Genomic DNA, 13,140 nt, shown 5'->3' on the forward strand with positions numbered 1-13,140 from the left:
ACCCCAGGGTCTCGGTAGTCACGTTCGCAGGACAATGGGGGCTCTTACTGTTTGAAATGCGAAAGCTTCCCGAAAGGAAAGGCCAGCTGCAGCGCAGAACAAGGGCCGAGTGATTCGATCAGACATCTGTGGGGGCCTCCTGGCATTTGGAGTGAGAGTGCCTTAGAGAAACTAACTATTCTGGCCCTGGGGAGTTGGCGACTGTTAGTCTTGGTGGCTTTGACCGCTAACTGCCCCAGGGGTCCCAGGCTGCTGTGTGACTCAGAGTTCCCAACACTCCCCCTATTCTTCTCTTACTGGGATAGCCGGGAGGCCCTGTCTAAGGCATTTTAATTTGGTAATCATTTCACCCACCCACTGTACCCAGGGCCCTGTGTTTTTGAAGTTACTGCTGCTTTTCGAATTGGGCAGGGCCAGGGAGGGTGTTTACAGCCAGCCGTCCTTGATGGGTGACTACCTTGCCCTGCCATGGGGAGAGCCTTTCCCGTTGGGTTCGGGCTCCCCGGGCTCCATCCATCTTGCCGGTGCTCCCTCCTCTCTGCCATAGATTACCTGGACTGTTCCATAGCCCTTAACCTTGAAGCACCTTGCCAAAAGTTGATGGCGGAGCCGAAACCGGTTTGGCTCAGTGGATAGAGCGTTGGCCTGTGGACTGAAGGGTCCCAGGTTCGATTCCAATCAGGGGCATGTATTGTACCTTGGTTGCAGGCACATCCCCAGTGGGAGGTGTGCAGGAGACAGCTGATCGATGTTTCTAACTCTCTATCACTCTCCCTTCCTCTCTGTAAAAAATCAATTATATATATATATATATTTATATTTTTAATTTTTTTTTTAAGTTGATGGTGTAAACTAGGGAGGAGAGAGGTAGCCACAGGTGTATCTCCTATTGCAGGTGTATTTATGCAGTGCACTGTGCTAAAGAGGCAACTGCCATTCATCTTTCATATTCTTTTTTTAAATATATTTTATTGATTTTTTTTTTTTTTAACAGAGAGGAAGGGAGAAGAATAGAGAGTTAGAAACAGTGATAAGAGAGAACTATTGATAAGGTGCCTCCTGCACACTTTCTGCTGGGGGGATGTGCCCGCAACCAAGGTACATGCCCTTGACCGGAATGGAACCCGAGACCCTTGAGTCCACAGGCCGACGCTCTATCCACTGAGCCAAACCGGTCTCGGCCATCTTTCACATTCTTTGTGAAACTTTCTAGAATTCAGAAAGACCGCAGGTACTCACTGTACACGGTGAGCGGGCAGGTGGTGGGGGTTGGGAGACCAGGGTCTGAGGAACTCATGGTGCCTTGCTGCCACATACACACTTCTGACGCTCTCCCCGTCTCCGGTTGCACGGCCACTGGTGCACTGCCCGAGGCTCGGCTTCCCTGTTTCGGCACTTGCTGTGATCCCCGCTGGTGGCCATGCCAGGTCAGGAGCTCCTGCGCCGGTGTTAGAAACAGGTTCAAATCCAGTACCTGCCACTTACTAGTCGTGTGATTTTGGATAAGTCTCTTCATCTTCCTGAGCTTGTGTAGAAATTAATCATTAATAGCACATGGCTATCAAGAGGAATAATTTTTAAAAAATCTATAATGTTGTCATCACTGTGCCTAGTCCAAAAGCTTCCAGTAAGTTTAGTAATTGAAATGTAGTTTGTATTTTGCTTCTGAAATACTGTTGTTTACATAAAAAAAAAAATATTGCTATGTAAATATTTCTTGTTAAGCCTTTGACTTTCTTTTGCCTACCAAATGAAGTCCCTGCCCTGGCTTCTCACTCATCGTTTGCTTTTGCATTTGAGGTTTTAAATGTCATTGGTAGGGATGGCTAAAAAACACATGGATTTCTAGAAGAAATTGCACATGGATGCAGACGAGCTTAGCTAAATTCACTAAGCAGTTATTCTGTGTGCGGCCCTGGGCTAGGCCCTCAGTGGTACATGAGTATGTCACACATGACACATGATAGGCAGTGCCCATGGTTTTGGACTATCTAGTGCAGGTGCCAGCCCCTCCCCAGCACCCCTCCCCCCAACACCACCACCTTATATGGCCCCGCCCAGTCCCTGCGGAAGGCAGCCCTAAGGGACATTTGCCACAGGGCCCAGCACAGTAGAGCGGCCGGGCATCAGAGGGATCAGTTTTGGCAGCAGGCCCAAAGGTGGAGGTGGGGGAGGCTGGGGCTGGGAACTGGCAGCCGGCCTGGGACTTCCTCAGGTCCCCAGCATGCAGGGCCTCCAGCCCCAGCAGTCACTGCAAGTACCCTGTTCTTCCGATGTGGTTTTCTGTACAAGCTACTCCAGCCCCACACTGAACACACAAAGGCACTGAAGCCCAAAGGTATGAGGTGACTTGTCACCAGTCACACTGCAACAAAGCCAGGGCTGGAGCACACAAGTCTTCTGAAAAATTTTCGGCCATCTCTGACTTGTGGGTTCCCAAGACGGTCTTGGTTCCAGTCCAAGCACAGTGAGACTCTCAGGGTCATTTTGTTCTTTAACAAAATTATAAGGGTCTTTGTTTGCCCATTTCTGTGTAAGGTACCGGGGGGCAGGGTTCCATCAGACTGAGCTCAGGAACTTGCAGTGTAAAGAGGGAGACATGCTACCAGCAGTTCCAGCACAGCACAGTGAGTGCTGATGGGAGTTAGCATGGAGTGTGGGTGGCGGGGGTGCAGTCTGGAGGTCAGGGAATTACTCCCAGTGAAGTTGACATCTGAGCTTAGTTTTGAAAGCTCAGTAGGCATAGCTAAGTAGAGAAGGACAAGGAAGAACACTCTAGCCAGAGAGAAGAGGACGAGAACTTTCTCAGCTAACTGTCTGATGGTCACAGTACATAGCCCAGCGTTCGTGTGGTCTGTGTTGAGGGCGCCCTGCGTGGCTCCCGTGGCCGGTAGGATAGAGAAGGACGTGGAAAGGGCAGGGCTGCTGACTCGATCAAAGCCTGAGCAGCTCTCTCTTCAGAGGTCCAGGCTCTGCGTTCCCAGTCTCGGAGCCTGGATGGAGTTCTTGGTTTTCTCCGTATCAGAGTTACTGCAAGAGAATCTGTGCGAACCCAGTGAGTTCTTTTTACCAAGTTCCATGGATGGGCCTTGCTTGTTTATCTACCTCGTCCTTTAGGGCTTTTTGATTGGAGGGGGTTTTGCCCCCCTGAAGCCTTGATGTGTAGAAGAAGGACTTAAGTGCTGATTGTAGGGAATGAAGCTTTAGTCCAGGTTTAACACCTACAGCTCTTCACAAACCAGTGCCCCCCTGACTGCGGAGTGGCCGGCAGGCAGGCGGTGACTCTCCCTCTCTCTTCACAGGCCCGCGGAGTTGGCCACCAAGTACGCAAACTTCTCGGAGGGAGCGTGCAAGCCTGGCTACGCTTCAGCCTTGATGACTGCCATCTTCCCCCGGTGAGTGCCCCTCTTTCTTCCCACCACCGAGCAGCCTGCCTGGTCCCCGGGGTGGGAGCCCGAGACGCTGCCCTAAGGGCGAGGGATGTGCTCCCGGGAAAACAAGATCCCGGCGGAGGCTGGCTGTTTGTGAGTCTGCGGGGACCTGGGAAGGACTTCGCTTTTGGTTGGCCCGCACCCCGGCCCCACTCTGTGCCCTCGCGATAGCTCGTCCCCTGTTCGCCTGCCAGCACAGCTTGTTCTGGGGGGGAGAGGCCGAGGAGCACCTGCGTGGTTGCCCTGTGGAAACCAGGCAGCCAGGGAAGGCTTATCCAGCACAGGAGAGCCTCGTCATACCATGTTTCCCCGAAAATAAGACATCCTCCGAAAATAAGACCTACTTACAGGTTTCCTTCTGAGTGAAATATAAGGCATCCCCACAAAAATAAGGCGCCCCCCCCCCCAGGCTAAACATGAGAGATTTGGTCCACTGATTCTGAAAGAAATGGAGTCACAAGAAATTCACCAGGAAATTCAGGAATTGGATTGTTATGATGATGTTCCAGAAGATGATGACATGATTGTCATTGAATAAATGAGTAAATTCTTGATACTGTAGGATTCACAGTTTGTCTGGTTTGTGTTGACAACTACCATACTATTTTCTTTTTCTTTTTTAAAAAGATATATTTTATTGATTTTTTACATAGAGGAAGGGAGAGAGATAGAGAGCTAGAAACATCGATGAGAGAGAAACATCGACCAGCTGCCTCTTGCACACCCCCCACCGGGAATGTGCCCGCAACCAATGTACATGCCCCTGACTGGAATCGAACCCGGGACCTTTCAATCCGCAGACCGACGCTCTACCACTGAGCCAAACCGGCTTCGACAAATTTTCTTTATTTTCATTTAACAATAAATGTGTACCATAGTCTTCTTCATGGAAAAATAAGACATCCCCTGAAAATAAGACCTAGTGCATCTTTGGGAGCAAAAATTAATATAAGACACTGTCTTATTTTCGGAGAAACAGGGTAGTATCAGTGGCCAAACTTCTTTTTTTTTTTTTTAAATTTTTAGAAGTTTTTTTTGTTTGTTTTGTGGGTTGTTTTTTTTTTGTTTTGTTTTGTTTTTACTGAGAGAGAAGATGGGAGAGGGGGATAGAGAGAGAAAAAACATCAATGTGAGAGCAAAACATCAGTGACTGCTTCTGCACGCCCCCTCCTGGGAATTGGGCTGGCAACCCGGGCAGGCACTGAACTGGAATGATGCCCAACCAACTGAGCCACCCCAGCCAGGGCAGTGGTCAAACATCTTTGGAAGCCGGAGAGGCAAGGCCAAAGAAAGCAGGGATCAAAGAGGGGCTTCTGAGGCTGGCTGTTTTGACACCATTCCTCCACGTCCACTGTGCGTTCTGGATTCCTGATTCCCTTGATAACAGACTTGCTGAGCAGAGCCATGCCAAACCCTGGGAGTTCCTTTTACCAAATGCTGCTGAGGGGCCTTGGTTGCTTATCTTGCCTTTTCCTTTGGGGTGTTCTTTTACGGAGGCCTTAGTGTGGGGCAGGGCCTGACGTGCTGAGATTGTCCTGTCTGCAGCCTGAAGTGCGGGGAGACGGTGAGGGTGGTTTCACTCCTTCAGGAGAGTAGGGGAGTGTCTGACCTGGGGGGTGGGGGGAGACAGGATGCTTAGGACCCTGTGGGCATAGTGAATCGCTCTTGGACCACCGGGGGTGCCCTGGGGTGGGCTGTGCTCCCTGGGGGAAGGGCTTGCACCCATCCCTTAGAAGGCTGAGGTTAGGGCGCACAGTGTGCCTGCACAGCAGTGCTGAGAAACAGGCTGCCCGAACGTAAATCCAGGGTAGGTGGGTTTTATGCTCCTTTTCTTTTTGTAACTGAGCAATGCAAACTCAGCTATTGGTGTACCAGGGGCTCTTCCGGCTGAAAACCTGGTGTTCAGATAGAGAGCTCTCTTTGTCCTGGATTTGCCACTGAATTCATCCCAATGTTTTGTTTCCCCAGCTATTGACTGAGCACCTCATTCGTATCTGGCATGAGTTCCCTGTTCTTACATGTGTTTCTTAGGCCTGCAGGAGTCAGTCCTCTGGGCCAGGCACCTGTGGGTTTGCCTTGACCTGTTCATAGTTTCTTTTACTTTTTCTAATTGAAAGGAATGGGAGCATGCGATTTAAAAAGAATAAATAACTCAAATAGCCAGAGGATATGTGCTCCCACTCTAGGTCCCTTCCCCAGAGACAGTCAATATTACCCTACATGGGAACATACTGTATGTATTGTTCTGTATCTTGCTTTTTACTCCTAATAGTTTATGTTAGAGATTATCCTATTACCAGTGTAAATGGATCCATCTTATTTTCATTCATTTATTTATTTATTTTTAAATATATCTTTATGTCATAGAGGAAGGGAGAGGGAAAGAGAGATAGAAGCACCAGTGATGAGAGAGAATCAGAGATTGGCTGCCTCCTGCACATGCCCACTGGGGATAAAGCCCGTGACCCAGGCATGGGCTCTTGGCTGAAATTGAACCTGGGACCCTTCTGTCTGCAGACTGACGCTCTATCCACTAAGCCAAACCAGCTAGGGTGATCCATCTTATTTTTAAAATGATTTCATGATATACAATATAATTGTAGGAGTGTATCATACTTTTCGTTAAAAACAAGGTTTATTAGAGTATAATTTACAAACAGTGTGAATTGCTTCTTAGTGTAGTGGTGTGAATTTGGTAAATGCATGCCTGTTGCATAACAATCAGTAGAACATTTCTGTCGTCACCCCCCAACGTTTCCTTGTGCTCCTTTACACTTAACCGCCCCCTGACCCCCCAGTCCCTGACAACCACTTCTCAGTTTTCTGTCCCTATAATATTTCCAGAATGTCATATAAATGGGATCATATAGTATGTAGCCTTTTGAGTCCGCCTCTTTCATTTATTAAAATGCATTTGAGACTCACCCATGTGTTGTGTGTATCAGTTGTCTCTTTTTGTTGCTGAATGGTATTCCCTTGTATGGATGTAATAGTCTGTTTATCTATTCAGCAGTCAAAAGACATTTGTGTTAATTCCAGTTTTTAGCTATTAAAATAGAGCCACAATACGCATTTGTGTACAGGATGTATGCTTCACTTTATATAAGAAACTAGAGGCCTGGTGCACAGCGCTCGTGCACTGAGGGGTGAGGGGTCCCTCAGCCTGGTCTGCATCCTCTCACAGTCTGTGACCCTTCGGGGGTCGTCCGCCTGCCGTGGGGAGCAGCCTAAGCTGGCAGGCAGACGTCCCCTTAGGGGTCCTTAGCGCGGCCGCTCAGGCAGGAGAGGCTGCTGCCACCGCCGCCGCCGCCTTCACCAGCAGCGCTCTCCCTGTGGGACGCTCCTGCATTGAGCGTCTGCCCCCTGGTGGTCAGTGTGTGCCATAGTGACCGGTCGTTCCACCATTCAGTCATTTGCATATTAGGGTTTTATTAAATAGGATTGCAAACTTTTAAAAATTAGCAACATTGTTTTGCTCTCCTGCCAGCGGTGTAGGAGAGTTTCAGGTTTTCTATATCTGTGTCATCAGTGTTTTTAGTTTTAGCTGTTCTAGTAGGTTTTTATAATACTTTGTTTATAATGTTTCTATTTTCTTTTGGCTGCTTTTTGAGTATTCTTATTGCTGGTTTTCAGCAATTTTATTATAATGATCTTGCTGTGGTTTTCTTTAGAAACCCTGGCTTGTTTTTATTTTTCTACTTCAATCTATGGACGTATACTTCATTTTAAAAATCAAATTTGGGAGTTTTGTCATTTTTTTCTGTCCCACCTCCCTTCTCAGGATTCTAATTACAGGTGTTATACCTTTGGTCCCACAGGTGGGGTTTTTGTTCTTTGTTTATTTTTAATTGTTTTTCCCCAATCTTATTTCACTCTGTGCTTCATTTTGGATAGTTTATATTGTTATGTTTTCACATCCATTGATGTTTCTTTTGTAGTGTCTAACCAGCTGTTTACTCATGGTGTGTTTATATTTCAGAAATTGTGTTTTTTATTTCTATAGTTCCATTTAGGTCTTTTCATATCTTCCATTTCATTCCTTATTATGTTGCTGTGTTCTTCTACCTTCTTGAACATATAGAATCTCTCTATATAAAAGGCTACTATGCAAAGTGTCCCCTCGGGAGTTCAGCTGGAGGACCAGGAGTTTGATTACTCACTATGACGTGCACTGACATCTAGGGTGCAGCAGGGAACGAAGGAAGGCCCCGGCCAGCAGCCGGAAGGAAGGCCCTGATTGGTCCTGGTTGCTGGCCAGGCCTAGGGACCTTACCAGTGCACAAATTGCGTGCATCAGGCCTCTAGTATATTTATAATAGCTGCTAATCCCATCATCTCTGTCTTTCTGGGATAGTTTCTGCTGATTGATTTTTCTCCAGTTTGATTCTTTTTATGTCTGCCAGGTAATTTTTTATTGGATTCCCGACAATGCAGATTTTACATTGTCCTGTGCTAGATTTTGTTGTATTGCTTTAAATTGTGTGAATTTTCACCTGGCCGCAGTGGCTCGGTTGGTTGAGCATCAGTCTGTGCACTTAAATGCTTATGCTGCCGAAACCGGTTTGGCTCAATGGATAGAGCGTTGGTCTGTGGACTGAAGGGTCCCAGGTTCGATTCCGGTCAAGGGCATGTACATTGGTTGCGGGCACATTCCCTGGTAGGGGGTGTGCAGGAGGCAGCTTGTCAGTGTTTCTCTCTCATCAATGTTTCTAGCTCTCTATCCCTCTTCCTTCCTCTCTGTGAAAAATCAATAAAATATGTGTATTTTTTTTAAAAGCTTGTGTTGCCGGTTCAGTTCCTGATCAGGGCATATACCTCCATTTTGGGTTTGATCTCCAGTTGAGCAGGAGGCAACCAACCTATGTATCTCTCTCACATTGATGTTTCTCTCTCTCTCTCTCTCCCATCTTTTCTCTGTGCATATCCTCGGGTGAGGATTAAAAAAATAAATAAATAAAAATAATTTTAAAATCCAAACACTGGAATGTAAACTCTACAGGGGTAGAGATTTTATTTTTTTAAATTTTGTGAATTTTCTTGGGCATTCAGTCAAGTTACTTGGCATCAGTGTATCCTTTTGCAACTTGTTTTTAATATTGTTAGTACATGTCTGTGGCAAATTTATCTCCATTACTAACGTGGTACCCTTCTGAGGCCTACCCAGTGCCTCGTGCAGTAGGAGGTATTTCCATCCTGGCTGATTAATTTGCACCCTGGTTTGTGTGAGTATAATACAAACAATTCCCAGCCCTTGTGAACACCAGGAATTGTTTCACCTACTGCTTCCTGGTGGTCTGTCTTCAGCCTCAGAGTTTCCACTCGTGTATGCACAGGTCGGTACTTGGCCAAAAATCTGAGGGGGCCCTCTTGCAGATCTCTAGAGCTTTCTGTACAGCTCCGTCCTCTGTGGTCGCCTTCTCCACAAGTTCTAGCCTCCTTGGCCTCCCTAAACTTTTATCTCAACTCAGAAAGAATATGGCTCTATTTAGGTTTCCTATCTTAGGTTTCACTGGTCTGAAAATGATTGTTTTGTATATTTTGACTTGTTTTCTAGTTGTGTAAGGTAATTTTTATTGAATCCCTGTTATTCCATCATGACTAGAAATAGGAGTCCCTCGCTCCTCCCCCCCCCACATAGCATCCTATCTAATAAAAGAGTAATATGCAAATTGGCCATCACTCCAACACACAAGATGGCTGTCCCATGTGGACAAAGATGGCTGACCCCATGTGGACACAAGATGGCCGCCACAAGATGGCTAGTAGGGGAGGGCATTTGGGAGGGACCTGGCCTGCAAGGGAGGGCAGTTGGGGGCAATGAAGCCTGCAGGGGAAGGCAGTTGAGGAGGGACCAGGCCTGTAGGGAAGGGCAGTTTTGGGTGACCAGGTCTGTAGGGGAGGGCAGTTAGGAGTGATCAGGCCCACAAGGGAGGGCAATTAAGGCAAACAGGCTGGCAGGGGAGCAGTTAGACATCAATCAGGCTGGCAGGGGAGTGTTAGGGGGTGATCAGGCTGGCAGGCAGAAGTGGTTAGGGGCAATCAGGAAGGCAGGCAGGCGAGCAGTTGGGAGCCAGCAGTCCTGGATTGGGAGAGGGATGTTCAACTGCCCGTTTGGCCCTATCCTACCATTGGGCTTAAACGGGCAGTCGGACATCCCTTGAAGGGTCCTAGATTGGAGAGGGTGCAGACTGGGCTGAGGGACACACACCCCTGTGCACAAATTTCGTGCACCAGGCCTCTAGTTCCATTATAAAGATGCACTATGCTCTAGTTTGTCAGGTACCTGTCTGTGGACATTTAGGCAATTGCCAGTCTTTAAAACTGAAAAGTTAATTCAGTGAATAACCTTTTTTGTACAATACTAGTGATACTTCTGGATCAAAACTAATTTTGAAAGTTATTGGCAAATTACCTGTGATAGCAGGTTTTGAATTTACATCCACTTGTAGTTTGTAATGGTGCCTTCCTCTGTGTTTTCTTCCAGTACGTTTTTAGCTTTGTTTATATTAGAATTATTAATCCATTTGGGTTTTATATTGTCTTGTTTTGGTGTTAGGAGTGATCCCTGGTGTTGGGATCTAGGTTTGTTTGTTTTTTTCCTGGTGGTTAGCTAGTGTTTCTTGATATTTTAACCAAAAATTCTAAGTAAATTCAGAATTTTTATTTTTATAGCAACAATATTTTGACACAAAAGTTCTTCAGGTAACTCTTGATGTTAGTTTTGACATGCTCTAATAAAAACAAACCATTAAATCTTTCTCTCTCTCTCTTTTTTTATTACCACATGCTGGGTTTAGCATACTCTCACTCCATTCCTGAGCCTCACTCCTCCTTGCACTCACCCAGTCACTGACTGCCACACCTGCGCCCAGGTGGTGGATTGGCAGAGGCCATGGAAGGGTTGCTGATGAGCCGTCTGGCCCAGGCTGCAGAGTCCTGCTTCCCTGGGAAGCCAGCTTGTTCCCTCTCACACATTTGTGCTATCTGTTGGGAGATCCTCCTTCCATTCCTTATTCTTGAAACTTGCCTGCCTGGATACATCTTTTGCAGAAGATCCGAATTTATGGAGCATCTTCTCTGCTCGAAACATTGGATTGGGGCCCTTTATCTGTTGGTCTCGTGGAATGGAAAAGTCTTCTGTGACCTCCACTCCTTTGCATGCATCCCAGTTACTCTTCCTCAGTCTGTATTACCAGTGCTGCACACATAGTTGTTATTGTATTTATAATTTGTTGATGTTTCTTCTACCATAGTAGAAGCTGCACTTCTTAGACTAGAGACATTCATGGCTGCAGAGCCTTAGCAGAGCCTTTAGCACATAGTAGGCACTTACTGTTTGTTTCATGAATGGACATTAATATCTGCCCTCAGGGAAGTCTGAGGGTGTGAGGAATGTTGATAAAGCACTGTTCCCATGGAGAGAGCTACTAGGAAAAAAATAAATTATTTTGACACATACCAATGCACAATAGATTGGAAAGACAAGATTTGGAGATGGAAAGTTCTCGTATCTTATTTAACAGGCTGTGTGATCTTTGGAAAGTCTGAGCATTGCTTAATTCATTAGTCAAGAGGGTGAAATGAGATTGATATATCTTGGGGCTATAATGTTAAATCATTTTAGCATAATTGTTAGACACTTACTAAGTGAGTTCTCACCTTCTCAATGACTTTTTTTTATAATCGGGTAAGTTTTTCACAAAGAAATAAAGACTTCAGGAAAGGTTATGGTAAACATTTACACTGTAGGTTTAAAGAAAAATAATATAAAACCTTAATTGACATAAAACTTTCATCGACACACCCATTTTCCTGACAGTGCTTTGCTACATACGTTTGAGTGGCTCTTTTTGTGCTTTGGTGAGAGATTGAGTACCATGTCTTTTAGATGGTGGCCAGTGGTGCCACTCAGCATTGGGAGCAATGGCAAAAAAAAAAAAAAAAATGGCAGAAAGCAGAACCCAAGCCCAGACCACAGCCATGCTGCGGAGCAGTACCAGCAGCAGCGACTGGGATAGCTAACACCTCGTGATGTGTCAGTATTGATGTATCAGGTCCTGTGCTAAGACCTATTTTTTTTTTCTTTTCTGTTTTAATCCTCCCAACAAGCATATGAGATAGGTATTGTTATTAATCCGTATTTAAATAGGGGGAATTGGAGGGGTAGAGAAGTCAAGCAGTTTGCCTGTGTTCACACAGATAGGAAACGATGAAGCCTGGTTTTACCCACAGGCTGCACATGCCCACCTGCTGCATTCCGCGTCCTCTCCGGGCTGCTGTCTCACGGGCAGGCTGGCTAGTCGTCAGAGGGCAGAGGACTGCCAGATGCCTGGTGGTGGCAGATGAGATATCAGTGTGCAGCTTTACAGAGGCCTCACTTCTCCTAAGACGCACTGTGCTCTAGGACGCCCAGGGCGCCTGGTGTTCCTCTGTGATGGTGCGTGTCTGTGGTTCTCACTGCTGAGGAGTCACTGCGTGGTCCAAACCAGATGAATCCCCCAGAGCACAAGGATGGCCTTTGAAACCTTTCTGAGCTCTCTGAGGCAGCACGTCTGGAGTATTGACAGAGGCCCAGCTGCCTGTTTTAGGACCCTCGCGTGAGAAGGTACAGGAGGCCTGTTACCCAGCCCTGGGGGCTTTGAGAGCTTGTGGGCTCCTGGCCAGGGTAGCTGGGTGTCTGGTATCCCCACATTCCAACCCCCACCCCCTGCCATTCCAGAGAAGGATGCTGGGACTTATATCACTACAACACTGGGGGAAGAGGGGCGCAGTTAAGAGCGAGAGGCATCCTTGCTAAGCTTGGCCTGTGCTCATAAATTACAGAGGAGAGCAGAGAGCACTGTCCTCTTCTACAGAAACACTGTCCTTCCATACCGGGAGCAAAGTGAGCCCCACCCCAGCCCTGCGTGCAGAAGGCTTGCTAGAGTTGCTTTCTCCACTTCCTCACATCCTGCTAATGCTTCATCTCTGTCGTCTAGCTTCCTCTCCCACTGTCCCCTCCCTGCAGTGCTCTAGTCCAGGGCACCAAAAGACTACCTGACAAATGCAGTGGATAGACTTTCTTTTTATTTTGACGTCTCTGATCATGTGACAGTAATGATCTCTTCCTCCATTTTGAGCATTTGAAACACTCCTCATGAATTTTTTAAAAAATATATTTTATTGGTTTTTCACAGAGAGGAAGGGAGAGGGACAGAGAGTTAGAAACATCGATGAGAGAGATACATCGACCAGCTGCCTTCTGCACACCCCCTAACGGGGATGTGCCTGCAACCAATGTACATGCCCTTGACTGGGAACCCGGGACCCTTCAGTCCGCAGACCAACGCTCTATCCACTGAGCCAAACCGGTTCAGCCTCATGAATTTTTTGTCCAAACTCCTTTCCAGTTCTACTACTTCTCTGGTGGTTCCTTTTCAGTCTCTTTTGCAAACAATCTCCTCCTTCTGTGCCCACCCTGAGCTGTTGATGTCTGCCAGGGTTCACTATGGCTCCCTTCTCACTCCACTGCTTCAGCTAACACGTGTGCTGATGACTCCCACGTCTGTTTGAGCCCAAATCTCTCCTCATCTGTAGACTCAAATACCAAACTTCCTGCTGGACAGCTCCACTGGATGACTCCCCAACATTTCAAAATTAGTATCGCCAACTCATCAAATTTTCAGTAAATCAGATTAGTCCAAGCACGTAGCCCATTTCAGTGGATGAC

The 13,140-nt window shown here is 46.8% G+C and overlaps 1 protein-coding gene across 7 annotated transcripts in view; it reads left to right on the forward strand.

The window, feature by feature from the left end:
* Positions 1 to 13,140, forward strand: part of ST3GAL3 (ST3 beta-galactoside alpha-2,3-sialyltransferase 3) — a 169,386-nt gene that overhangs the window by 90,348 nt on the left and 65,898 nt on the right. For 5 of the 7 annotated variants that reach the window (XM_045584725.1, XM_045584726.1, XM_036446512.2 and 2 more), the window contains one exon: positions 3,303 to 3,395. The exons of the other annotated variants lie outside the window; for them this stretch is intronic. In XM_045584725.1, coding sequence (XP_045440681.1) covers positions 3,303 to 3,395 — 93 coding nt within the window. The remainder of the gene's footprint in view (positions 1 to 3,302; positions 3,396 to 13,140) is intronic. 7 annotated transcript variants of the gene reach the window in all.

The sequence above is a fragment of the Pipistrellus kuhlii genome, unplaced genomic scaffold (assembly GCF_014108245.1).
Source record: "Pipistrellus kuhlii isolate mPipKuh1 unplaced genomic scaffold, mPipKuh1.p scaffold_m20_p_2, whole genome shotgun sequence".
NCBI classification, from domain to species: Eukaryota; Metazoa; Chordata; class Mammalia; order Chiroptera; family Vespertilionidae; genus Pipistrellus; species Pipistrellus kuhlii.